This window comes from Falco cherrug, chromosome 10 (genome assembly GCF_023634085.1).
Source record: "Falco cherrug isolate bFalChe1 chromosome 10, bFalChe1.pri, whole genome shotgun sequence".
NCBI classification, from domain to species: Eukaryota; Metazoa; Chordata; class Aves; order Falconiformes; family Falconidae; genus Falco; species Falco cherrug.
This window is the reverse complement of record NC_073706.1, coordinates 36,135,417-36,162,626: the sequence shown is the minus strand read 5'-3', so window position 1 is coordinate 36,162,626 and position 27,210 is coordinate 36,135,417. Positions and strand designations below refer to the sequence as shown.

The following is a 27,210-nucleotide window of genomic DNA, read 5'->3' as shown; positions in this document are numbered from 1 at the left end:
CCCAGTTTTTGCTGTTCTGCTGCAGGTGGAGGCAGAGGAGCACCAGGACGTGGTGGTCTATGACCAGAGCACGCGGGATGTGACCGGCTTGGCTGCTGACAGCTTCCTCTCCATCCTCCTGGGCAAGCTGGATAGCTGTTTCCACAGTGTCTCCATCCTCACAGGTAGGAGCCCTGGGTTACCACTTCACCTGGCACTCTTACCCCTTAGTCTGAAGTTACGGAGCCATGGCCACACATGTCCATCTGCATTTCCTGGCCACCGGTGGCCGTGGTGGCAGAGGGCAGCCTCACACGCATGCCGAGGAGGCTCAAGCCACGCTGGCATTGCTGGGTCCTCCCTGTGCATTCATTCCTTGTGCTGTCCAGCTCTCCACCGCTGCATCCAGCACCAGGGTGAATGAGAGAGGAGGTTGTGGAGGGATCATGGTGGCATGGATCCAGCCATCCGAAAGCTGCCCTTCGTTCTTACATCCCCACGCTGCTTCATCCCCGGTGAACGTGCCAAGGGCCAGACCCGGTTCGGGAGCTCTCACTGCTGTTAAAGGGAGGGCAGGAGAGGAGATACGTGGATGTGCTGGGAAGGGGAAGAGGGGCAGAGGGTCATCACTGGGTGAGTCAGGGTCTGCTGGAGATGATGCTCCCCAGGCACGAGCACAGAGGCAGGAGGAGGCACGCGCTGCCCTAATTACAGCCCTCTCACAGAGCAAAATGGGAGGCAGGCGACTGATGAATGAAACTCTCCAGCCCAGCAGAAAGGAGGAGAAAGAGTCACGAGCTGCTGAAGGGAGAGTTAAAGCTGCCTTTAATTCCCCGTGGCCAGGACAGCCGGGTGTCTGCCTGGCTGGCTGCCCACCTCCAAGCTTTCTGCCCACGGAGGCGTGGGCAGGCGCTGCCCCCCCGCCCCGCCCCCCCCCCCAGCCCCTTGGTCCTGCTGAACTCATCCAGGCTCCTCGACAGCACCAGAAGCACGGAGATGGGGATCCTCGGCTCCCCAGGCCTGTCCTCATCCTGTGGCAACAGGGTGCAGCTTTGGGGCTGAGGCAGAGGGTACCGACCTCTGTGTCCCCAGAGTGTCACAGCGATGGAGGGCAGCTGCCCCTGCAAATCCAGCAGCATGACAGACCCTGGGAAGGTGTGGTTGTGATGGGCAGGGTGGCACAGCAAGTGGCATTCAGGGAGCTGCTTTGAGTTAGAGCTGCTTCGTGTTGGGGAGAACAGAGCAGAGAAATAGCGGGAATAAACCCCCTGGTTCAAGGGTTTCAAAGGCAAGCAGAGACTAAACGAAATCACAATAAAGCTAATTAACGTGGCCTGAGTTGCAGCAGCTCTGCTGAGGCCAGTGCTGGAGGATGCTGCTATGGGCTTCCACAGCAGCCCCTGGCCCACCCCGGCAGCTGTGCCTGTGGCTCCAAGGTCGGCGCGGTGTAAACAGGCTTGGCACATGGTGCAGGAGGAGGAGTAGGTGGCTTTGGTCACGTCTGGGCAGGAACCTGCATAGTCACCAGGATGGATCAGGAAACAGCCTTCGCAGTGTGACCCTGGCACCCCCAACCCAACGCCGCTCCCCCAGGGCTGAGTGAGGGGCAGTGCTATATGCTGGCTGCAGACCCCCACCCCTGAGTCCTCCTGAAGCAGGGATGGGGCTGAATGAGGTGGTCCTGAAAGCCCCGGAGCCGCGTCCTCCCTGGGAAAGTGAGGGGAGGCTTGGGGGACCCCCGGTGCACCCCAGCCGCATGCATGGCGTGCCCCATGCTGGGTGACACCGGCAGCTTGCCACCCCCCCTGGGCCATCAGCTGAGCCCCCCACGAGCAAACCTGCACCCCATGGGGGCACATGCATCCTCCATCTTCAGGGCAGACATTTCCATCCCCCTGGGCTGCGGGAGCCCAGACCCCTGTGCAGCAGCATGGCGGTGGTAGGCACAGGCAAAGCTGATGTGGAAGATGGGCCACCAGCAGGTAGAAAAAACGGGAACCAAAATGTGGAACACTGGGTCATGGCGGCGGCGTTCTGCATGGAAATCGTGACTGGAAGCAGCTGCGGAGCATCGGGGGCGGCTGGGCACGCGGGGCGGCAGGCAGCACTCCCTCCTGCCTGCAGCTGGGCAGCAGCCCCCTGGTTTGAGAGGCAGCTCCGCAGTGCTTGGGAGGTCTGGGGCAGGATGTGTGCCTGGGCCTGATCCTGACCCCTCGCCCTGGTGGGATTTAACCCCTCGATCTGTCTGCTCCAGGCTCAGGCACCTTGTCCCACCCCAGCCCATCCTGTGTCCCAGGAGAGGTGCCTGGGTCCTTCCCAGAGGTGGCTTGTGACCCCAGGGGCAGTCGGGCTGGCAAGGGCTGCTGAAATCTCAGGGTCCTGTCCTGCAATCTCAGCCTGTCCCTAAATGGATGCCAGCACCCCAGGGAACCCCGTCCTGTGGGTCCCCAATCCGGTGTGGGCACACTAGGCAGCCCCTCGATGCTCCCCAGCTCTCCTGAGCCCCTGCAGGTGTGACACGCACCCTTGCCTTGGTGTCCCCACCTCGTGCAAACGCCACGCTTGGGTGCTTGGCCGTTCTTGGTCACCTCCAGCCCATCGTCCCTCAGACCCTTGAAGCAGCTGATGGGCAAGGACGGGGGAGCTGGGAGTGGCAGGAGTGGCAGCAGGGACCCGTCAAGGGTTAACAGTCCAGAAGTAGCAATTCCAGCGGGCTGGGAAGGAGGAATCTGAGTCAATTATTCCCAGTCTTGGAAATATTCAGCTTCTCTTCTTTTTTCCTTTTTTTTTTTTTTTTTTTTTTTAATTGTGTAAGTATAAATAGTGCTGCTTGCTGCCCTCCATCCGTGGGAGCAGAAAGACTGTTGATTTATATGGTTTTCCTGACATCACATGAAGTGGTGGAAAACTGAATGGAGCCAACATTTTTCCTGCATTACGTAATGCCCCCTCCCTCCCTCCCAGCCCAGCTCTGCTATTCCTGCAGGAGCCTGACTGTTCTTTAACCTTTGTTTACTTCAGCACAAACGCTCGCTTTTTTGCTTTATTTTTTGCTTTTTTTTTGCTTTTTTTCTTTGCTTTTCTTTTTTCCCCCCACTTTGCTCCCCCTCCCCCCCCCCCCCACCTTCTTTTATCCCTGTGCAAACTCCCACTTGGTTTTTATTAACAGCCATTATCTGTTTATGAAGCAGCAGCAGCGGTCTGGCTCCATCACTCCCTGATGGCTCCCGCGTGCCAGCTCTTGTATTGGAGCCTGGCCAGGGCCGTAGCACGGTGCTGAGCTGCTGGGTGCTGAGCTTCACCAGCTCCTCTCTGTTTGTCCAGCTATGGCACAGGGTGGGGAGATGTCCCTTTGCTCCCATTCAGTGGCTAGAAGCGACAGCTGAGGGCTTGGGATGCGCGGCCAGATGATGCTCAGGCACCCATCCTGCCCCTGCTCCTGGTCCTTGAGCCAGGTGGTCCTGTGCCCAAAGCTGGCTGCCGGCTGGAGGTGGACCCGGGCTGGCGGGGTGGTCAGCAGGGTGGTCCCCCCACCCGACTGCCAAAGGTGGGACCCCCTCGCACAGCGGAGGCTCTTCTCGTTGTGGTCTCGTGCGCCCGGGGAGCTTTATCAGTGCGATATCACGCTCCGACCTGAAACAGGCCCCTCGCCTTCTGAGCTGGAGTCATGAGCTTTTCATCTGGCTCGGGAGTGAGTGTGAGATCATCTTCAGCCCCCCCACACCCCCCACTCCCCCCCCCCGCCTTTTGTACCAATTCTTCAAGGAATGTTTAAATTTTCCAGTCCTGTTCTTTCTAAATTTGGAGCGTCTGTTTACTCCCAGGATTCGGAAAGAATGTAACAATATCATCAGCGAGAAATCCCTCCCAGCCTTCCACTCGCCATCCTCCTCCTCGGTGAGCAGGCTGGCCTTGGCAGCGCTGGCCATCACCTAGGTCCTCTCCAGCCCGGCAGCGCCGCAGCCACCAGCACGGCCAGCGAGAGCTGTGATTGCGTGGTGGCGGTGATCTGGAGGGGGCTGAGATTTGGGGGATTTCAGGGGAATCTACCAAAGGCAGGTGACTTCAGAGTGGCCAAAATGTAGTGAGAAAAGAAAGGGGGTTTCCATTGCGGGAGCTGACTTGGGCTGCCCGGCCGTGAGTGGGTTCAGCACTGGCTGGAATTATTTGGGAAACAAGGACTCAGGAACAGATAATTTTAATAAAAAAAGAAAAAGTTTTTTTTTTTTTGTTTTGTTTTATTGTTGGTTGTTGGAGGGGTGGTTTTTTTGCATAGGGCAGTCCTAAAAGGAGGTTAAACTTCAGGGCAGCTGAATGTGACTTTGCTCATCCTTGGCTGAAAATACCATGATGCTTTTACATGTCATGTTGGTGAGATGCCACATGCCAGCATCACACCTCCGTTGCTGCCTGCACCGCTTGAAAAAATGTTGGGCTGGGGCTGTTTTAGAGGAAAAGAGAAGATGAATGAAAGAAGGCGAGCTAGGCAGGTGCAAAAGCAGCACATAGGCAGGGCAGAGCAGAGGGAACTTGCTTTTAGCCAGTTGCAGGGGCTGGAGTCGGCATGTGTATCCAAAAGGCAGCAGAAATACAAAACAATCTGCAAAGCTTGTCATGGCTGGTGCTGAAGCTAAAAGCTTAGCAGGATCCAGAACCAGGACTGAGGTGTCTTTACAAACCCGATGTAAGGAAAAAATAATTTAAAACTTAAGAAAGAAAATACCCCGAACACCCAGGCTTTGGTCATCAGTCAGAAGCTGGCAGGAGTGGGCCAGCAGGACTCCACTGCAGCTGGTTATTTGATGGTCACCTTCCTCACCGCCCGCTCTGGGACAGCGTTGCGATTTCATCTGACGGCTTTGGTGTGTGAGCGTGTCTCCCGGGCATACAGCACGTGTGGGATGCACTAACTGGTGGACTTTGTCCGCCGACTCCAGCAGAGCCTCTGCTCGATACATGGGCCTGAAGATGCACGTGTAGGTCAGGTTAGGGCTAGTTCAGGCACCCTCAGACTGCAAGAGCACTTGGGGACTTATTAGCGTGAATCCATCAGATGTACCCACAAGTTTTTCTCCTAAAGTCTAATGACTGTCTCTGTCCCACAAGCACCTCTGCCCACCCGTGGACATCTCCATCCCATAGCGTACCATGAGGAACCAAAAGGAGATCCCTGGCTGGCAGGAGTGCGGGTATGAGTAAAGAGGGTGCAGGGGTGGGGTGAGGTGGGGAGGAGTGCTCGCGTGGCTCTCTCATGCTTCTCCCACATATGGGAGTTTGGAAGAACCAGCTTTGCAAATAATGTGGATGGGGATCCTGGTTGTGCTCAGGAGCAGAAGAAGGGTAAGAAGTGCTGTGGAGGGGGTTATGCTCAGCTTTTCTGAGGCCGTAGGTGGTGGGCGCAGCGGGATGACCTGTGGCGATGCTTTGCTCTACCTGTCCAGAGCGCTGGAGGTAGGGCACTATTGCCCGCCTAGGAGGAGAGGTGCTTTTTGTAGAAACCAAATGGTAACACCATGGTTTCTGATTTTGACAGCCCTGGAGGTTTAGGTAACTCGCCGAACCTCCTTCCCTCTTGCACAGGACACCCCTGGGTCCATGGCACCGGAGGAGTTTCCTTCCTGCAGCAAAGCCGCCCAGGACCGCTTTGGCCAGGGCAGGACCGTGTTTTCTCACCCTTCCAGCCCGCATCCAGTGGGTGCTGGCATCCAACCCTAGCCACCCAGCCCAGCGTGGTTCTAGGGAGCACTCCCAGTCTCCACAGCCGAGGTGTGGTGTTGGGGTGAGGTGCCCCCTTCCCACCCTCCACCACGACTGGGAGATGCCTGGGAGCGTTTTGGCCCCGGCTGGACCAGCGGCTGCATCCCTGGGAGGGGTTAAGCCAGGTCACGTATGTGCGAGCTGATTGTATTCCAGACCTATGCTCTAAACCTCCCTGTTTAGCAACGCTGTCGTCAGACAACTTGTTTTCCCGATTCTATAATTACCCCGAGGAGCTTCCCCTCCCCCTCTGGCTGCGTTTTTAGCTGTCAGACCCAGAAAAGGCGAGCAAAAGGGCCAAAGGCAGAGAGGGATGGAGGAGAAGGGACTTAGGGAAGAGCAGCCCTCTGGTTGCCAAGACTTACAAAACCATCATGTCATTTCATTTCTCATTTCTGGAAAGCCGACGGAAGGCAGCTTCCCCAGTCAGAGATCCCGATGGGCAGGAGCCGCTGCCCAGTTATGGTTTCCTTCCTTTTGAGAAACCTGCCTGCCCCTTTCCCTGGGCCTGCACCGCACGCGTGCAGGAGGTCAGCGCTGGCATATAAGGTCCCGGCACTGAGTGGAGAGAGGAACTGCTGGCCACTGCGTCGCTGTGCTCTTGCCAGGCTATAGGTACTGTCATGATGGGCACGTAGGTGCTGAACAGGGGCTCGTTCTGCTGCTGCTTCTGCAGGCGCGTTTTGTGAGTCTGTCAGACCCCTTGCAGCAATGCTTTTTTGCCAGCGGGTGCTGTGGCAATGAAAGCAAGGCCAGGCTGGGCATCTCTCCCCAGGTGATGCATCTCTGTCTGCTAAATAGGGGCTGGAGGCAGCATGGGTGACAGCCTGGCCGGGAGGAGCACCTGTGGGCAGGGGCCAAGGGGCAGCAGCTGATGACACGGCATGTATTGCTGCACTATGGGTGTTGCCTTTTTTCTCTCTACTTGACAGCTTTCCCCTACGCCGGTGCCAGCTCCCAAACCTTACCCTGGTCCTGGCAAAGGAGCAGAGAAGGTGGGGAGGGAGTGGGGGGGAGGATTCTGCCTGGGAAGTGGTGGCTGCAGATGGCATCTCCGTGGGCTGGACCTCATGCGGGTTGAGGAAGGGGTTGCTGACTACCTGTGCTCGCTTGTCTTTTACTGAGGGGCAGAGGGATGTGAGATACCGGTGAGCCTCCTGCATCAAGGGCTGCTTGGTGGTGTCATGCCCAGCTCCCCAGCTGGGGCTGCCAGCAGCCCTAAACTGAAAACTCAGTCCAAACACATCCTGAAGGAGCCTGTCAGTACCAAAATAACTTGTGCTGCAGGGTCTTGCAGACCTAAGGGAGTCAGGCAACCACAATGCAGCGAGGGAAGGCAAATGCATGCTTCTGTACTGCTGGGTCGGGGGCAGGTTGATGATTGCACCCCCTAATTCACCACGTGCTTCCTGCAGCCTCCCCCTTGGCTGGCACAGAGCAGCCAGCTGCTGCCCCTGCACAACCCACCGATGGTTTCCACGCCAGCAGAGCCCCCACCACAGCCAACGGAGCAGGTTGCAGCTGAATCGCCTGGGTAGAGCATGGGTAGAGCACTGCTGGTGCAGCAGCGGTAGGAGATGGAGGCATCTCCACGCTGGGAGCCATTGGCACTGGCCACCAACTTCACGCGCCCTCCCTCACAGGGACAGAGGTGGCAAATGTAGGGAACCACAGCCCCCCTGCAGAGCTGCTGTGAGAGCCACTTCCCAAGCACAGCTCTTGGGGGAAGGCTGCTCCTCTCTCTTCCAGCCTAGTTGGAGCACGCTTTGAATTTTATCCAACCTCTGACCCACATCTGATAATAATCAAACCATATTTGTTACAACAACAAGGCTCATTAGGAGGCTGGCTCCGCTCGGGGTGGGGGGTGGGGTGCGGGAGAGCACTTAGTTAATGCCAATGACCTCATCTCATGTGATGTCATTCAAAGGAAAAACACTGAAGTCACTCACATATGGCTCAGCCTGGGGTTTTTCAGCCTGTAAAGCTTCAGATTTTCAAAGGCACAATACATCCCCCCCACCCCCCACCCCTTCCCCGCCTCGCTCCTCTGCTTGCTATAATCCTGAATGATTTTCTGGAGGCTTGGGCTTAGACCAATAAACGTGGTGGAGACGTATTAAGGAGTCCCACGGGTAGGAAAGGGGGACACAAGTAATTCTCTCCCCCAGGACAAATGCAAAGAAGAAAGGCCCCCACCTGCTTCAGAAGCCACTGCTGATGGATAGACCCCAGCAGGACTGGGAAAGCCCATTCCTACATGTCTTGTCTTGCTGGACTTCTGCACTGAGAAGGCTTTGGTGGAGGGTGCATCTCCTCCAGAGCACAGCCCTGTGGCACTGGGACTGGGCACATACCTCCATAAGATGTGGCCACACACAGGCGTGAGCAGCCCAGTGCCAGCCCCATTCCCTGCCAGCTGTTGGGGGCTGTCTGCCTCCAGCTGTTTGAAATGACTCCAGCATGAGCATCCCTCCTGGGTGATGCTCTCCTTGGAGGCATCAAGAGGAAAGATGAGCTGATGGGTAGGGACCCTGGTCCCGAGCTCTGCCCTGCAGCAGAGAGCCCTGGAGAAGTTATTTAATCTTTTGTGCCTCAGTTTCCTCCTTGGAGAACCTGAGATTGTGGCATTGCGCTTCCCGGGGCTGGGGATCAGAGTTAAACATACCCCAGGGGATGCACATCGGTATGGCCAGGAGTGGTGGTGGGCATGGGGCACAGCCAGAGGATGCCGGTCACCGGCCGGGGGGCAGCAGGGATGGAGAGCGGGACTGCATCCCCCCTCCTTCTTGGGGGTTTGATCACCCACCACCCTGACTGGTGCTAAAAGAGGTGTGGGGTAGCTGCCTCCCTCTAAGTCCCCGTCCCCACGTTAGCTCCGCGGGGCCAAATCCAGCCATCCCTCTCGACCGGGGGCTGCGGGGGCGGGGGGGGGGGGGGCTCGGGGCGGGCGAGAAAACCGTGGTTGCGCCTTTAAGCGGGGAGCGAGGGCTGCGTCAGGCCGGGCGCTGCGTGTCTGTGCGCTGAGTAAGGAATGCGGCCGCATGCCTGACCCGTTAGCTATGGGAGCGCGGCGGGCCCGGCAGCGCTGCGCGCCCGGCGGAGCTCACTGCGCGGCGGCGGGCGAGGCGCAGGGCGGCCGGGGCAAGGGGGCTGCGCCGGGACCCCCCGCCCCGCTCGGTTTCCAGCTTTTTGACTTTTTGGTGCTTTTTATTTTTTCAGCCTGAGGGCTGGGGCCGGGGGCTGGCGGTGCTGTGCCGCAGAGGGGCTTTGGGGGGGGGGGCTTGTTAGCGCGGTCGTGCCGGCCAGCTGGTGTTCTGCTGAGGCGAGCGGCGCCGCCGAGCGCAGCCCGGCTGCCTGGATGCCCCTGGATGTGGTGGTCGCTCCCGCCGAGGACCAGTTTTGGCCAGACATGCGCGAGGGGCAGATGAAGCTGAAAATAAGGGTGCGGAGGATGAAGGAGAGCAGGGACATGAGAGGTTTGTCAGCCGGCCGGCTCCTTTCCTTCCGAGGGGGGCGGCGGGGGAAGGGGGAGCTATGCCCGGGGGTCGGGGGTGGCTCCTGCCGAGCGCCCGGCGGGGACCGCAGCGCGGTGGCTGCGCGTACAAAGGGCGCAGGCAGCGGGCGAGCGTGCGGGGGGCGCGGGGCGAGCGTGCGGGGGGCGAGCGCTCGCCGGTTCCCAGCCGCGGGCAGCGTGCGGAAGCGCTTGCGGAGGCGGCTAGCCCGGTCCCGCAGGCAGCAGCAGGGAAGGGGCAGCTCCTCCAGGCAGGTGAGGGGCTGCCTGGCTGAGGGTGGGGGGAACCGCCCCGGGGTCCCCTGAACCCCTCTCCACCCAGGCAGGCTCGGCAAGGGCGCGGCCGGAGCAGAAGAGGAGGAGGAGGAGGAGGAGGAGGAAGGCTGCGGGAGCCGCGGCGGGCCCTGCCGGCACCATCGCGGCTCGGACCGGGGGCGGCCGCGGGGCCGGGGGTGAGGGGCGCACGATCGCCCGCAGCCCCCCGCCGCCACCCGCAGGAGCCATCTCGCTCCAGCAGCGCGGTGCCGCCTGCCCATCTTCGGGGGGGTCTTTCAGAACGGGGGATTGCGGTGTTTCCAGGGGGATTGCGGTGTTTCCAGCTCCCGGTGCCGGGGTGAAGGGCACGCAGAGGAAGGGGGTATTAACTGGAGCAGCTTAAAAATACACCGAGCCTGGAATGACCTAGATTACCGAATGGTTGAATCAAGAAACTTCCCCTCCATCACCACTTAAAAATGGGAGCCTGCTAAAAGTGCTTGACAGGTTTTTGTGGCATGAAGCACATAACCCGGTGATGGTGTCATTAGTAATAAGTCGCTCCTGGAAATGACACATTTTTCTTTACTTAGAACCAGTAAGGCTGGTCCAAAGCAGGCACAGTCACCAGAGGAAAATCAAGCCCGGCAGCTCGGGGAGTGTGTGTCCGTGGTTGTGTGGGTGGAGGGCTTCCTTTCTGCCGCTTTTCCTTTTTTTTTAAGGATGTTTTCTGCTCACTTGGGAGAATGGGAGAGGGGTCTGGGAGAGGTCCTGTGAGGCCGGGGAGCTGGCACAGCTTGGGTGGCAGCGAGGCAATGTAGCAGCAGATGGGCACAGGCTCTTCGGGGTGACCATAGGGGAAATGGGGAGTTCACATGAATCCATAATAGGGCTGATTCATCAGTTTTCTCATCCCTGCTGCTGGGGGGGGGGGGCGGGGAAAGGAGCCAGCAGCGGGGTGATGAAATTTAGTGCCAAGTGAAGGGAGGGTGAAGGCACAGAGGCTGGGCCGGGGACTAGGAGAGCACCAGACATCTCTCTCCGATGCATCGAGACGGGTGGAAGTATAGAGCATCACCCAGGGGAGGGTGAGTTGGCCGGGCGGTGGAGCACGGCTGGCACCAGGCAGGTGGGCAGAGCAGGCAGCTGCCTGCACGGGGCACCGCCAGCCCGGCGGGGCTGGGCACACGCAGCGGGGGCTGCAGCACCGGAGGGGAACAGCCAGGATGGAGGCAAGGGGAAATCCCAGAAACATCCCAGGCAGTGGGAAGTGCTGACAAAGCTCCGGAGCTTCCCGGAGCGCAGTGAGTAAGGGTGGCAGTAAGCGGTGTTTCATCATGCTGCCCGGCTTTGCTGCCGGCCCCGACAGGCTCCCACCCAGCAGAGAGCCAGGGAGACAGCGTTTTGCAAAGAGGGATTTTCCCCGCGGTTCTGAGGGCCGACGTGCAGTGTGCTTGGCCCCTCTGCTTTCCTTCCTTCAATTCAACCTGCTGCAGAGATGCTCGGCTGAATGCTCAGGCTCACTGCCCTGCCAAGGCTGAGCCCGATGCAGGCAAGGGCTGGGGTTTTGCAGGTGTCGTCGTGGCCGCCTCCCGCCCGCCCCCCCCCCCCCCCCCCCCCCCGGCTCCTGTCGTCTCTTGGCATGCCGTAGTTCAGCAAGGTGGTTTAACACTTGGGGACGGATGTGTCGGGGCACTGGGAGCAGCGTATCCCCAGGGGACTGAGGTGATGAGGAGAGGGCATCCAGGCATCCCGGCCACCGAGCCGGCACAGCAGCGGGGGAGCCGTGCCGGTGCAGTGGCTGCTCCAGCAGCAGCCGAGGCGCGTGCTTGCTTGCATGCCCCGCTGCCCCTCGCCACGTGCCGCCCTGGCAGCGGCTGTCAGCCACCACAGGCATTTTAATGAGAGCTGGGCAGAGCACAACCTCTCTCAGCCCCCTTGGCTGCCAGGAGCTTTAGGGGGGCAGAGGGTCTCCAGCATGAGCCCAGGCGTGAAACCCACCAGCAGGACCATGGGCTGCTGCAAAAGCTCCAACACCTGCATGGGGAACAGGTCTCAGAGCAGCTCGGGCTGCTGCTCTTTAACACTCATTATGGGAGCAATGAGGGTGGGCTATAAACCGCCTCTTTAATACCCTCGGCAGGTCTCCTGCCAGCTGCTGGTGTGAGGAGGTGGGGTGCAGCAGCTGCTGTCCCAGGGAGGGTTCGCAGCTCTGCCTGTGGCCCTCCTCCTCAGGGCTGATGGCACAGTGGGGTGACATGTCACCTCTTTTTCACTGTTGCCTGCTGCGGGGCTTTGGGTTGGATGTGCTCCTCTACACACGTGGGAGGCTGGCAAACGGGGCATGTCCCTGCTGCTGTGTGCCTCTGGGAGGGCATTTATGGGACTCGTGGGGCTGGGAGTGTTCAGGAGGCATGGGGCTTTCCTGAAGAGTGGTTTTGGGGTGAGGCAGGTGCCCTGGGGATCTTCTTGCTTCTTGCAAGTGTGCAGCTTCTTGCAGTTGGCGGGGCACAGCACCTGAGGCCAGAGCTGTGGGGTTGTTCCAAGGGAGCCTGAAGGAGGTGAGTCCACGGGGATGGAGATGAATGGGCAGCCTGCAGCCGTCGGAGCAAGACATGAGAGGGTGTTGAAGCCCGGTTGTTCCTCTGTCTCCACTTTATGCCTCCAGCCTAGGAAGACGGCCTTGGTGCAGGGAGGATCGCAGGGATCAGCAGGGAGCTGGGCTAGCCTTGCTTAAGGTGCCCCGTGTCTCCCTTTTGTCGCCAGCACCATCTCCCCTAAGATCCTGTGCACTCAGGGAATTGTAAATCCCCAAAGCTGGGGCTTACCATCAGGAGGAAAATGATGCCATACCACATCCCTGTCCCTAGCCAGGACTTTGTCCCCTTCTGTGTCACCTTCCCTGCACCACTACTGCTGCCCTGCCTTGGCAGAGAGGGGACCAGGGCAGCTTGCAGGGTGAGGGGTGATGCCTGAGAAGTTGCCAGTGTCCCACGTGCAGCAGGGTCCCAGCTCAGCAGTCCAGCACCATTCTCCTTCCACCTTCTGATCTCCTTCCATGCCCATCAGCCCCGCACCAGCACTGGGGCTTTTTGTTTCGGTTGTAGCCATCTCAGGGTCTCACACAGCTGCTGCTGCGAAGAGAGAGTGTCGGAGGGGCTCCTCACCCTGCAGTTTGCTGCTCAGGGGGGAAAGGTGCAGGGCTCCCCAGCAGCTGCAGCAATGCTGCTCTTACAGGAGCTTTTTCGAAGATGCTACTGGCCTCTCCCTCTGGGCTGATGGATGGGGCTCGGGAAGGATTTCCCGGCTGGCCACCTTCCCTCTGTGGTGTCTGTTCTCCCAGCAAATCCAGTTTCTCTGGGACGTTGTCATAGATGTTCAGCTGGAAAATATGCAGAGGGGAGGGCCTGGCAAAGATGGGGATGGGGAAGAGTTGTGGGGTTTTTTTCCCCCTCCTCTGTTAGCCACCAGGGCCATGCAGAGCAGGGCTGGGGGCTGACCCAGAGGGGTCTCTGCAGGGCGCAGCAGGAGGCAGAAGGGGAGTCAGCACCCCGTGAGTGAGGCCTGGGATGGGAGAAGAAATGAGGCTTCAGTTGTTGCACTTTTCTGGCACTAAGTTGCTGCAACACCCCGTGCCTCGGTTTCCCTCTTTCCTCTGGGGTGCTGGCAGCACTCCTCTCCCTCCCAAAAGCTGTGATCCTTTTCAGCCCTGCCTTAAGCGGGACACTGATAAGGGGGTTTGTGTCTCTGGGGGCATTGCTGAATGAACCCCCCAAAGGTGGGGGGTGATTTTCACCTCCCAGCCCTCCCGGAGCCCTGCATGTTGCTGGTTCTTGGCTCCTTCTTCCTCCGTCTTCAGCAGGAGCAGTGAAGGTGTCCCCACTTCTGGCCTGCTTCCCTGTGCCCAAACAGCCCCCCTCCCCTCCTGGGCCCACCTCTGCCTGTGGGAGACAGGAAGGCACTGGGTTTTCCAAGGAATGGTTTTGAGAGCCCTCAGGAATGCTGGAGATGTGAGCAGAGCATTGGGCTGTGCCTGCAGGGACCAGCTCCTCCCCAGCAAGCCCTCGCCAGGCTCAAGGGGAGCATCACAAGGAAACCAGAGATCCCCAAGCACCCGCTCCACGTTCAGGTACAGATCCTTCCTCAGCTTAATTCCCCATGTGCCAAGAGACACGGTGCTCCCAGCACCGGCGCTGAGAATAAAAGAGGATAGAAAGACCCATTGCTGCCCTGGCTCCTCACCCTGTGGGGCTCTGCCGCTCTCTCCCAGCAAAAGCTGGGAGCCGTGGCCCGGGGAATGGAAGAGGGGGAAAGCCGAGGTATCGGTTGGAGCCCAGCCAGGGACATTCACTGCCTTTGGGATTGTTTTGAAGAGCTGCTTTGCTTTCTAAAAATGAAAGGCATGCTAGAGCAGCCGGTGCGGGGTGGGGTGAGCGTTGCTTCGAGGTTGGGATGGCATCGGGTACTCGGCCCCATCTCTAGGGTTTCCCCCGAGCCCGGGCTGCCCTCAGCAGCTGCAGGCATGGGGGAAACGAGGACAGGCAGGATGGGAGCATGCCCGGGCTCCCAGTCACAGGGTTGAGGCTGTGCTTGGGACAAGAGTGGGGAGCTATAGGCATCATCTCAGGTGCCAGCATCCTGCAGTTGCTGGCAGCGTGCCGGGGCAGGCACCGCAGCCGAGGGTGCTGCTGCCCCTCTCCGCAAACACCCCCGCCGGCTTTGCAGCCTCCCCTGCCCGGACTTCCCCAGGCCGGGCTGGCAGAGGAGCTGCTGCCTGGCGAGCGGGGGCGGGCAAGGGGGAGAGAGCGGCATGCCCCGACCTGCTTGAGCTGTGAGATCACCCCACGCTCCCGGCCTTCAAAGAGCAATGGAAGCTGCACGTGGAGCTGCCGCCGGGTGTGAGTGAGCGCAGGAGGCTGGGGGCCTGGGGACCGGAGCAGGCATCGATCCCTGGGGCTGCGCTTGCCTGCACTCTGCTCCCCAAAAATGTGCCGGGTGCCTTTGGAAAAATCCCCGTGTTGTCTTGCATGAGTACAGGGGTCGAATCTGCGCCGCACTCAGTGCCATGTACGGCAGCTTCTGCCTCCTGCTCCAGCATCCCCCAGGCACCGGTGGCATGTGCTGAAGCTTGGGGTGAAGCGGGGAGGTCGTGTGTGTCCGTGCAGGGCTCTGGCCGGTGATTTACACTCCTTGGCAATGGGGACACAGCGCAGGGATGAGCAGTAACCGGAGCCGTGCTACACCTGTGCTGGGCCTCCTGGGCCTCCTGCTTATACTCTGACTTAATGTCCCAGTTGAGAGGTGATGTCATTTCGGAGGGAGCCAGAGAAAAGGAAGTGCTGGAGAAGATAAGGTGCTTTAACTCTACCCCTGGTGGCTTGGCCAGGTTTTGAAGCTGGGAGCTGTGTTAGCTGCCAGCCAGGAAAAGGCGAGAGGGGAGGAAAGAGGTTGGTTGGAGGATACCTTCCTCTTGGGCCAGTGGAAGCTGACCCCAGGAGCTGCTGAGGTGGAGGGTGATGGAGGACCTTGGGTGTTCCCGGGTGGTGCAAGCATGATTTTGTGTGCTGTTCTGGCTTCTCCATCAGCTTCGCCTCCCAGATATGGGAGGTGGGTTGTCTGCGGCACCGGTCATACCCCGCCAGAGCTTGGGTGCCACACCAGCAGCCGGGAGGGTGCTCCATAAGTCCAGCAGGAATGCTGGCAAGGTGCTGGAGAAGGTAAACTGAGGATGTGCCAAGGTTGCCCCACTTTTGAAGAGGAGAGAGACTGAATGGAAAGATCATTACCGAAGGCTTATTAAAAGATCTTATTTAGCTGTGGAGATGGGTCAGGGATTCCCATGATGCTGACTGAGTCCAGAGACTTGGATTTTCAGAAGGATCTTATGGAGGCATCCTGGTCCCTCTGACAGTCAAAGGTGGTCAAGCCCCAGAATCTTCTCTGCCCTTTGGGTGATGTCAAGCTGCATCTGCTCATTCACATGACTGGGAAAACTTGCAGGAGGACGTGTTGGGCTGATCTGACCCAAGGTCCTCTCCATTGCGCCAAGCTGCCACCCAGCTGTCCTCAGCTGGAGGGGAGTGAGGTTGGGCCACCGCTAGCCAGAGCCAGCTCTACCCTGGACAACAGAATCAGTGAGCGAGAGCACATCAGGATCACTGGTGGCCTCATGCAACCATGCAGGACGTGCGACAGCACTGGGGGTTTTCCAGCCCCCCGAGCTGCCCACCGTGCAGGCAGGGCAATGCTTGCTGCCCTGCTCAAGTCAGTAGTCAGTGCTCTCTCTGCTTGAGCTAGAGACTGGACTCCTTCACGTTTAGGCTGTGCCAGACACCATGGCAATAGCTTTGGCTGTCAGATGCCACCTACTGTGGCCCCAGCTGGGGGTTTTCTCTCATTATTGAGCTTCGAGATGCTCAGGCTGGGTATGACTGCCCAGCAGCTCGATGCAGTAAATTGGGCACTGCTTGCTGTCACATTCGGTAAGGTCAGAGCGTGAAAAACTGCAATGGCCTGCAGGTACCGCTGTGCTGGTCCAGCCCGATGTGGTGGAAATCATGGGCTCAGCAGTGCTGGGCAGAGGGGGCATCACTCAGAAACCGCAATGTCTAAGCATAGCTGTTGCGGCAAGGTTTGGGCTGACCTCCCCAGCCCAGGGAGCTTTTGCACCTTGCTTGTCGTCACCCTGCCCTGGCGGGTGTTGCTATCGAAAAGCAGGCCTGGTTGTCCCCAGAGCAGTAGGCAGCCAAGGAAAGGACTTTCTCTTCCCGTCGTTTGTCTGAATGAAGTTGCAAAGAGCACGAGGGGGTGCGGGATGCCTCACGCGTGTTAACATCCAGCTGCAGCAATAAAAATCAGAGCTGGGTCTGCATGCCTTTCTCTGTGTGTGTGGCACGGTCATCACAACACATCTTTACTGGTTAGCAATGGCTGGTGGCTTTTTGCTCCTCAGGGCTCCGTTCTCAGTGTTGCAGGGCTATCACCACTTTGCCCCCAGCCCAGGCCTTGGGGCGCCAGGTACTGATGGCCTCGGCCTCGCTGCTGTGAGCTCAATGACCCCGTTTTCTCTGCAGGAGGCTTTGCCACCTTCTCGTCCTGCTTCCCAGGCCTCTGTGAGGGGAAGCCAGCTGCCATCCTGCCGATGAGCATCTCCCAGCCATGCTTGCCTGTGGCCAACGTCGGTCCCACGCGCATCCTGCCGCATCTCTACCTGGGCTCCCAAAAAGACGTCCTAAACAAGGTACGGCCCTGCCGAGGGGACACGTCTGCCCTGTCCCATCCGGGACCCCACCCATGCAGAAGAGTGAGGGCAGTAAGGACTGCCGCCCGGTGGGAGGACCACGCGCGGTTGGTCTGACCCTACCAGGAGGCTGAGGGCAGGGGGGTGCGTAGGCAGAGCCTGGCGGAACCAGGGAGGGTGGTCGCAGGGTGACTCCTTTATATTGATGAGCTTTGGGGTGGTCTTCCCGAGTGCCTGTAGCAAAGTCAGGGGCAGGAGGAGCATGGCTGGGAAAACACCTGGGCTTGGAGCGGGCGTTACCGCAGCTGGAGGGAGATGTGGGACAGGAGCCAGCTTTGCACCCCCCCACCTCGCTAGCAAGGCTGCCAGATAACACGGATCTCAGCGAGCTTCCCATCCCCTTGGGAGCCAGAGGGAGCGGGAGCAAGCCGGCGTGTTCAGCCGTGGCAGCGTGGGGTGGGCAGCGCTGGCCAGGGGCAGGGGCTTGCCCAGGAGGCCCCCAAATGAGCCAAGTTTTGCTGTGGGGAGAGGCAAAAAGAGGGACAGTGCCCTTTTAAAGGTGCTGGGAGGGCTGTGCTGTGATGTCACGCCAGGGAAGGAATTTTGCTGAAAGAAAAAATAACGGGGAGAAGACAGAAAGAGAAATTGCAGCTGAACTGCCGCTGGGCGCCTGCCTACTGCGGGCAGGAGGGAGCCAGCCGGGCGTCCTCGCGAGGGGGGAAAGGGACCACGATGCCGGAGGGGGGGGTTGGAGACAGAAAGGAGGGAGAGAGAAATTATATACGGGGAGTAGAAGGAAATGAAAGAGAAAAATGCCAAGAATGTGAGCCCGGGAGCTGGGCTGGCTCCACGGAGCGAGGCGGGCTCTGCAGAGCCTGCTGGGGCGGGCAGGAGCTGGCCGCTGGAGAGCCAGGGCCGAAACCCCGGTGCGGGCTCCCGAGGAGCCAGTGTCAGGCAGGGATTTGATGGTTTCCTTCCCTCCCCACCTCCTCAGAGGGTTTTGTTCATCTTTGGGAGCTGTGTTTTCTGCCATCCCTACGATGTGGCCAGAAGATGCCTTATTCACAGGCAGCAGAGCAGGGTCAAGGGCTGGAGCTGTGCATGGGTGATGCTTCCCTTCTTCAGCCCCTTCCGAAGGAGGGATCCCACATGGCAGCTCCATGCACTCTGACCTGTGGAAGGACTCTTTTATCTCCTTTTTTTCTCCTCCTGTTTAATTCTGGGTCTTCCCTGGAATGCAGTAGACCAGGCACTGAGACCCAGCAGCCGGCACAGATGTTCCTCCATTTTTCATAAGCAACCTTCCCCCAGCCGCAGAGGTGACAGTCAACCTGATGGGACGGGGAAAGAGGCAGGGGTCAGATGAGCCATGCATTTGGTGTCAGCATCGCATGTAGCAGGTGAAGCTGGCCACAGCCCTGGGAGGGAAGAATGGAGGTCAGTGTGGATGCAGCAGTACACGCCCAGTACATCCCTGAGGGACGGGTCAAAGCTCACCCCCTCATTGCAGTTTTTTGTCTGACCCTACTTACCCAAGGTCTCCCTCGTGCCATTGCGTTTTATTGAGTCAGAAATATGGGCAGTGATCATGGCCATTGGGTGGCCAAAGCAGAAAAGTCACAGAAAACCAGCCCAGGTTCACTCCAGTGTCAGGAGGAGGGAAGAGGGGGATCCCCTCGCCACCTGCCTGTGTCCCAGCACAAGAGCTGATGTCACGGTGAAGAACCGTGAACAACTAACAAGTCTGTGAGAACTCCCGATGTGTCTGTGGGGTCTGGGAGCGAAGACGTGGGTTGGCACTGGTTAACATAGGGTGCATCCCATGACCCATTGCACTTTGTTGATGCGATGCCTCCTCTCTCCCTCAGCTGATACTTCCAAAGCTTTCAGCCAGAGTTTTTGCTGATTTGCTTTCTTGTATTTTCCTATGACTCTCATACTGGGGTTCCTGGGTCGCTGGGACCCCCTTCCGGGTGTCTCCAGTCTTACTTGGACCAAGGTAAAGATCTGATGAGGTTCAAATCTGTGTCATCTAAATGGACACAACCTTCTCAGATAGTCTTTGCTGTACTGCCATCAATGAGGCCAAGGCAGCAGTGGGAGACCCACAGAGAAAATACTGGGCAGGGAAAAGGCAGGGAGTGCACGACGAGGCTGATCTTCAGCACTCGGTGCTGGCTGAACGCAGTTGATCATTCGATCACTTTTTTCCCACCAGGACTTGATGACGCAGAATGGGATAAGCTATGTCCTCAACGCCAGCAACTCCTGTCCCAAGCCAGACTTCATCTGTGATAGTCACTTCATGCGCATTCCTGTCAATGACAACTACTGTGAGAAGCTGCTTCCCTGGCTGGACAAGTCCATCGAATTCATTGGTGAGCTTTTGTTGCGGACCCCCCAGTTCTCAGCCTTCAAAACCTGAACTCTTCTGCCCTCGATGATCTTGCTCCCAGGAGCCCTGGTCCTTTCGCACAAAGGGGTTGAGGGTTGGGGAGGGAGGCTGCAGGCATTTTGCTCGCCACCGCTGACCGCATCGATGCTCTCCTCTGTTTCCTCTGCCGTGCTCCAGACAAGGCCAAGGTGTCCAGCTGCCAGGTGATCGTGCACTGCTTGGCTGGGATCTCCCGGTCGGCCACCATCGCCATCGCCTACATCATGAAGACCATGGGTATGTCATCAGATGATGCTTACAGGTGAGTTTTCCCCAGAGGGCAGGGAGGGGTTATGCTGGGATGCTTCATGCCACGGAAGGAAAGCAGGCTGAGCCCAGAAGGAGAGGGTGGGAGCTCCTGGCAGCTCTGTCTTGTCTTGGCTGAGTCCTGGCAGAACCAAACCGTACCTCCCTTGATAAAGTGCATGAAATGAGGAATGGTTGGAAGCAGTAAAATGGAAGGGGGAGGCAGTCCCAGCTCTACCCCTGAGGCATCGCAAGGCCCTGTGGTTCCCCAAGACCACTTTCTTTTGGAGGGTCTGGTCAGGAGGTCCTGGATGACGCCTCTTCTCCCCAAAGAGGCTGAGAGAGTAGGCGTGCGCTGCTGAAGGGCTGAGCACCAACCGGGGCTGTCTGTGCCTCTCGGCAGGTTCGTTAAGGACCGTCGCCCGTCCATCTCGCCCAACTTCAACTTCCTGGGCCAACTCCTGGAGTACGAGAGGAGCCTGAAGCTCCTCAAGGCCCTGAAGTCCAAGGGCGACCGGGGCGAGGGGGATGCCCAGCAGGACCCCGCAGAGGCAGCTGAGGGCAGCCGGCATCCCCCACCACCTACCTCAGAGAAGGCCGAGGAGGTGCCAAGAGGCGCTGGCTCGGCGTCCCCCAACGGTGACCCTGAGCGGCAGGGTGGGACCCTGAAGGTCCTGTCGCCCACCACCCTGCAGCAGGGGCTCAACGGCTTGCACCTCTCCTCCGAGCGCATCCAGGACACCAACCGCCTGAAACGCTCCTTCTCCCTGGACATCAAGTCTGCCTACTCCCCCAACCTGCGGCAGGAACCCCCTGGACCCCCCGGCCCTGGGGACACCCCAAAACTCTGCAAGCTGGACAGCCCCTCAGGCCCCGGCGGCCTTGGCTCCTTCTCCCCAGGGGCGGACAGCCCTGACCGGCCGAGCGGCCCCGACCTCCTGCTGGAGGCCAAGGTGAGGCAGCGGCGGAAGCACCGGCACCCGGCGGGCTCACCGGCCCACGGGCTCAGCCTCAACATCGGCGGGTCCTGCGCCTCACGCAAGAGCCCCGGTGCTGAGGACGGGCTGCCGCCGCGGCTCGGCCAGCCAGCCGCCACTCCCGGTACCGCCACCGCCGCCACCACCACCACCACCGCCGCGTGGAGTGGGGTGCACCTGGAGTCCCCCGGCACGCCCTGCGGCGAGGCCGGCTGGTACTTCGGCGTGGACTCCGGCGGCACCAGTGGCAGTGGCGGGGGCCTGTTTGCCGGCGCCGGGCCGTACCCACCGCCGTTCGGCTGCGGCGGGGTGGCGGGCGGCTGCGAGATCAGACTGAGGGACAAGGCGCGAGCCGAGCCGCGGGATGGGCGGCACAGCTGGCACGAGGAGGCTGGCGCCGAGAAGCAGTTCAAGCGGAGGAGCTGCCAGATGGAGTTCGAGGAGACCATGTCCGAGGGCAGGGCCCGGGAAGAGCTGGGGAAAATCAGCAAACAGTCCAGCTTTTCGGGCAGCATGGAGATCATCGAGGTGTCCTGACACCCACCCGGGGCACCTGGCGAGCGGGGACAGGGACGGGGCGGGGGGATATTTAAGCTGGGGGAAGAGGGGAGGGGAGGGGGGCATCGGGGTTGTGGGGGGAGTATTTATATCCGCGTGTGCATTTTCGGGAGCGCACGCGTTGAAACTAAAGCGAAGGCGGATCGAGTCTTTCCAGAGTCGGGAAACATAACGGCGGATGCTTAGTGTCCCTCTTGCACCCACCCCGGTCCTCCCCCCACATCCGCAGGGGGTCCCAGCCCTCGGAGACCCATGCTTGAAACTTGGGCTTAAAATTTGAGTGGGAAGGGGCAGGGGTCGTGATTTGGGCTGCAGGGATGGGGCGCAGCGCCCGTGGGGGGGACCACGGCTGCCCCTTCCCGGCACCCTGGTGCACTAAGCATGCTCCCCGTGTTTCTCTGGCTAAGTATCCTAAAAATGCTGCACTGGAGCAGCCCTATACATATATAAATATATATTATATATAATATAAAGAAAAAAAAACCGAAAACACACACACAAAGGAAAAGGTAAATGGTTTTACTGCGATTTTTATTGAGACGTAAATAATATTTCAATTTTTTTGTTTTGTTTTTAATTTATTGAAGCTGTTCATTCTGGCAATGATTTGCAGACAATGTGGGGCGGTACTTTCAGCTCTATTTTTACTGTGTATGGTATTTAAATCTGAAATACGAGTTTCTAAGCAATATCTGAGGCCTGTGGCTCCTTCTATAGCTCCTGTCGACAACAAAGATTTTCCTCCCCTTCTCTCCGGGCACACCGACAAGGGGACAGGAGACTCTTCTGGGCACTTTTTCTAGAAACGAACAAGCGAACAAGCAAACCGTAAACCTTCTTACAACACAAACTGAGCCAGAAAACTCTTCTGGAAGCTGCTGCCTCTTCTTCACCCCTTGATCTATGTTTGCTTCCCCTCATCCCCATCCCGGCCATCACCCCCATCCCAGCCATCGTCCCATCCCAGCCATTGTCCCCATCCTGGCTGTCACCCCACCACAGCCGTGCCCCCCTCTCCTCCCTGGGCTGCCCATCCTCGCTGGAGAGGGCGAGGAGGGAGTCACCCAAAGCGGAGGGAAGGGTGCCGGCTGCCACCTTCAGCTGCGCGGGGAGGGGGCAGGCAGCGGAGGAGGGGAGGTGGCGATAGTTGGGGTTTCTTGTTGGGGGGTGCCTTGCCTGCCTGCCCCAGCCCCTTGGCTCCACCTCGCCTCAGCTGCCGTGCTTGGGAGCTATGGGCACCGTTTTCCCTTTGGGGCAGTGGGTTTTCAGGTTTCCCCCATCCTTCGCTTTGCATTCGAGAAACTCACGGGGACTGTGCTTGCGGGTGCTGGGATTCCTCTGGCCCTGTTCCCCTCCGGGCCGGCTCCCCTCCTTCCAGCAGGTGACAAGCCAGCTGGACTCAAAGCTCTGCAAGCACGTGGAGGGGCACAACAGACTTATTTTCAGAGGCTGCTTCCCCCCATCCCAATGGGGAGCCAAGCTCTTGCCCCCAGCCCCAATATCAGGCTTGCTGAGGAGCTGCTTTCTGGAGCTGTAGGCATGGAACTGCCTCCACGGCAAAGCACATCTCTCCCTGCGGCTGTCTTTGCTTTCTCCCTCATCTGGCACTAGTTTGCAAAGCTAATACCTCAGGGGTCTCTGTTTGTGCATGTCTGTGTCCCGTGTCATCCTTGGAGTGTTGCTTTTTTCTTTTTCTGGGTCCACATGGTTTCTTTCCCTTTCCCCTGTTCCTCCTCTTGTCGTTCGTTTCTATCTTTAAATCAAACTACATGTGACAAAACCAAATGATCTCAGGTTTAAAACTGAACACAAAGCAGAGGCGTGAGGAGCTGCAATTGTGCGAGGAGGGGCTGCTCGCTTCAGCTGGCTGCTTCCCCAACCACTTCTGTGTCCGCAGGCGAGGCAGGTCTCTCCGGAGGCTCCCTGCTCTCTTCAGGCTGGCTTTAGTTTTTCTGCATTTCCATGGGGCCATTTGGTGAGATGCTGGGGACACCCATGTGCTCCTGCCTGGTTCCCTGAGACAGGGAGAGATGGGGGTGGCTGGAGAGCCAGGGGCCACCTGTCTCTCTCCCCACATCGCTTTTGATGAGGGTGAGAGGGTCGGAGACCTTATCATCCCTCCAAAGCCCGCCGCCACCCATCATTGCCTCCAGCAACTGCCTCAGACCAGCTCAGTGTTGCCAACCTGAACGTTTCTCCCTCCTGGCACTGAAAGAACCACGGCGCTGTTTTCTGCGCTCCCTGTTTGGGTTCCAGTAAGCATTTGGGTCCCCTCCGTGAGCCAGGCAGCTGCTCAGGAGCTGCGCTTGCAGCACGGTCTCCTCAGTGGGCACTGATGTCAAATCCAAGGACAGAGGGAAAAAGGCTTCATCTGCCCTTCAGTAAGCCCTCGGAGCCCAGGGTTAGCGTCGCCTGCCTCCTGCCCGAGCGGCGCTGCTGGTCCCCCTTCCCCTCTTGCTGCCCTCAGTGGTGGCATCTCCCAGGCACGGCAGGGTCATCGCCTGCTGACCCTTGCGCCATATCACTCTGTTCCTGCCCATCCCGTAGTCCTCCAGGGCTGGCACCAGCATGGATCTGCTGAGCACAGGTAGGGCCAGTTGCTGGCAGGAGCTGGTTAGGTGTAGCTTTGGGTGGTGGAGAGGGGGCTAGGTGACTTCCCGAGGGGTTTAGTAAAGAGAGGAGAACACGTCGGCACAGCCAGATGGGGAGATGAGACGAGGCACTAGTAAGCTCTCCTGTCACTCATCCCGTTAGCTGACATGGTGCATTACAAGCGCAAAAAAGCAGCTGGGTAAGTCGGGAAGGAGAGGGCATGTGTTGTGAATGAGGCTGAAGGTCTGCAAAGAGGCAGATCTGTGGTTTGCTCTTTGTCGTCTTCACTCTGCCATCGCCTGGATGCTCCTTGGCCATGTTTGAGGCTTTAGGCACTATGGACACCTCTTTCCTCTGAAACCAGAGCAAAGAGAAGCTGATTTTAAGATCAGTAGATCACAACTGCCAAGAGACATTCATGGCCCACCACCGCAGCCTTATTTTGGTGTACTTTGCATTCATCCTTCCCCCTTAAGCTGGGCACGTGCACTCAAACCCTCTGATGTGCAATATTCTAAGGCTATACCCAGAAAATACACCTTGATGGAGCAGCCCTGCCCGAGTGTCTCCTGCTGGTGCTGACCCAAAGCCGCCAGGATCACTGAGTGGCTGGCAATTAAATGACTTTTTTTTAGTCAGACTCTGTCTAATAGACCACTTTGTCCATGAATCAGAGCTGTGAGTTATCACGAGGATGGCTGTGCAGGCTGGTAGCCCTCCCCATCATCTGTCAGCCAAGTCTTTTTACTGGCTCTCACAGCCAGACAACCCAACACAAAGCCTCTCTGGAACCAAAAATCATCTTTCCATGCCAGTCTGGTGAGGGTGCATGTGTTTGTAGGGATGCACAGTGGCAGAAGTGTGAGCAGAGGAGAGGAAAGGTTGCTCCTTTCAAGGGGGCGCCCAACAAAGCTGTTGGGTGCCTGACGGTCTCGGCAGGAGCAATGGCTGAGCTTTCCACCACACAAAGGACGGAGCAAACCACAGCTTTCCTTCAGGCTAGAAGGGACGTTGCACCCTTCCCTCCAGCCCCTGCCTGTCCTCCGGGCTGAGTCCCCCGGCCACCTCCTTCCCAGCCGCCCCCCGGGGCCCTGAGCGAAGCCGGCGGGGGTCAGCGGGCAGGTCGGCAACACTGACCAGAGGCTTGGGTTGGAGCAGGCTCGTCCCAGCCTCAGCAGCAGCACCCCTGGCCCCTGCTGCCTCCCTGGCCCTTCTCTTTGTCTGCCTGTTTCTTTGGATGTCCATCCCGCAACATTTGCCCCTTAGGAGATGATGTCCCCCAGGACCCCCTCCTGCCGTCCCCTTCCCCCTCCCATCCTTAATACTAATGATAATAAGCTATCAGTGTTGTCATTGCAATCTATGAATGATAGATTTGAGTATTTATGATTATTATTACGATTATTATGGTTATGATTCTGTACTTTTTTGCTTCTTACTCTTTGTATGTTGCTCTTTGTTTCTCTGTTGTGAATAAATGCAAGGCCCCATCACACCTTCTCTCTGCTCCCGCAGCCCGGCTGGGGCTGCGCTTGGCACGGCTCCTGCCTGTCCCAAGCCCCAGGAGGCAAACCCCTCAGAGGAGCTGGAGGGTGCTGCTTCACAAGGGTATAAAGACCCCCAAACCCGGGGCAGATCTGCCCTCTTAACTCTTCCCTTCCCTTCCTGCGGCTCCTCTCCCCCATACAGGCGCTCGCTCATGTTTGTGAGAGGCAGGAACCCACTGGCACCAAGAACGGAGGATTAGCCGGCAAAAGCTCAAAGCTTTTGTAACAGCTTTAAGGAGCGTTGGCCAGGCATCCAGCCCACGGAGTCTGCTCCCTCCAGGCTGTGGTGCTCTCACCTTCTGCTGGCTGCGCCTACAGGCTGCATCTTCACCCACAGGGGCTCGCTCTGCCGCGGCAGCTGGTTTGCAAAGCTCTCCCCGCCCGGCCGAGCCGGAGCCCTGGCACCCCATGGTGGCCCATGCCCTGCGCTTCCGTGGCTTCAGCGTGCTCGTCGTGCCAGCGCGCTGCCCCTGCCCAGGGACAGCATGGCCTGGGGAAGGCACGTGGCCAGCGTTAGAGCAACCTCGGTGTCAGAGCAGCAAGGAGAGAGGTGAGCGGCCTCCGGTACTGGAGGGATTCAGGAAGGGGCTGGGAATGGCTCTCAACATGGGGCTGGATACGGCCTTTATCCAACACCTATAAATTGGGGTGTCGTAAGCGGACAGAGTCCGTTGCTGCTTTTTCACACCTGTCACCTGGGCTCCTTGTACAACCTGAAGGTTTCCAGATGACTGTAAGGTGGAGGAGGAGACGTTAGGGGAAGGGAAGAGGAACCTCACCTGCGCTGCAGTACGACACTCTGCACTGCACCAGCCCCATGAAGAGTCATTTTAATTTGCGGGGTTTAACACCACCCTTCTGCAAGTGGCCTGGGCATGGTCTCTTGTCTCTGTCATGACTTTGCTTTGCCATGGGTTGGGGTCCTTCTCATCATGCTGTGCTGAACTCATTTCTGAGGTTGCTCTGAGACCACACCAGAGAGCGGAGAGCTCAGGTCTCACCCCTCTCTCAGGGGACCCTGGCAGACCCCCGTCAGGTTCCTGGTCCAGCATCACCCTTCCTACCTCACCTGCCTTTGGGGCAGCCATGGACGAGGAGGGACCAGGCAGGTCCCAACCATGCTGGAGCTGAGCCTCCGCAGCTCCTGCTCCCGTCCCTGCAGGATCAGGCCCTTCCTCAGCAAGCACAACACGGGGAGGGGGTCTGCACCTACCCTGGTGTATCTGGGGACTCCCAAGCAGGGAAGAGAGGCTCTGGCCACCAGCCCCACTGCGTTCCCTTCCTTGCTGCCCATTTGGCCAGTGCTGCTGTCAGACCCGGGGAGACACCCTGCCCCTGCCTCGTCTTTATTTATTTATTACTGGAGGCTGTAAACAGCAGTGCTTTTCTACCCTCTACTTTCTTTTCCTTTCTTTTGTATTTTGGAACAACGTGTTGTAATAAATACCCAAATAGGTGTTTTAACAGCTGGTGTCAGCCTTGCTTTTTGAGGGTCAGACCTTCTCAGGGTGGGGCTGGAGGGTCCTCACTGGGGGCTTAGTGAGGGTGATGGATCTTCGGCTGCATCAGTGGGGGCCAGAGCCAGCGGGAAGCTGGATGCACAGCCCGATCTAGATGCACAGCCAGACCCATGTCTATGTATAGGATCCAGCAGCTGGAAGCTGCAGCTGGACTAACTCAAAGCAGAAATAACACTCATGGCTGAGGGAGTAGGGGAATAAAAATTAATTGGGGCATTCATGGGCCCACAGACAGTCGCTCTAGGGGGTTCGGATGGTCTGGTGCATGATTCACGGCTCTGAAGCTGTAGGCAGGCACCTGAGCAGCCCCTTTTTGGTGGAAAGGACAGGCCAGGCCCTGCTCCAGATGGGTGTACACAAGTGCAGGGGATGGTACAGACTGCCAAGCTAAAGAGCGCAAAGGCATGGAGTGTTTGCATTGAAATACATTCTGTTAGTAGTAATTCTTCTTCTTATTATTAATTATTTTGCCTTCCAGCTATACTCTGCTCCTGGCATGGTGGCAGCACACAGCTGCACGCTTCTTGTGCACTGTGGCTAAACCCTCTGAACTTCCCAGGTCCCTCCATGGCTGACTAAGCTGCCCCACAG

General features: G+C 58.6%; 1 protein-coding gene across 1 annotated transcript; it reads left to right on the top strand.

Moving 5' to 3' along the window:
- DUSP8 (dual specificity phosphatase 8) lies at positions 1-26,565 on the top strand. Its single transcript, XM_055722834.1, has 5 exons — positions 1-164; positions 16,579-16,745; positions 18,964-19,123; positions 19,318-19,441; positions 19,829-26,565. Exons 2-5 carry the CDS (start codon positions 16,647-16,649, stop codon positions 20,937-20,939), a joined length of 1,494 nt encoding a protein of 497 aa, XP_055578809.1. The 5' UTR covers positions 1-164; positions 16,579-16,646; the 3' UTR covers positions 20,940-26,565.
- The last annotated feature ends 645 nt before the right edge of the window (positions 26,566-27,210 follow it).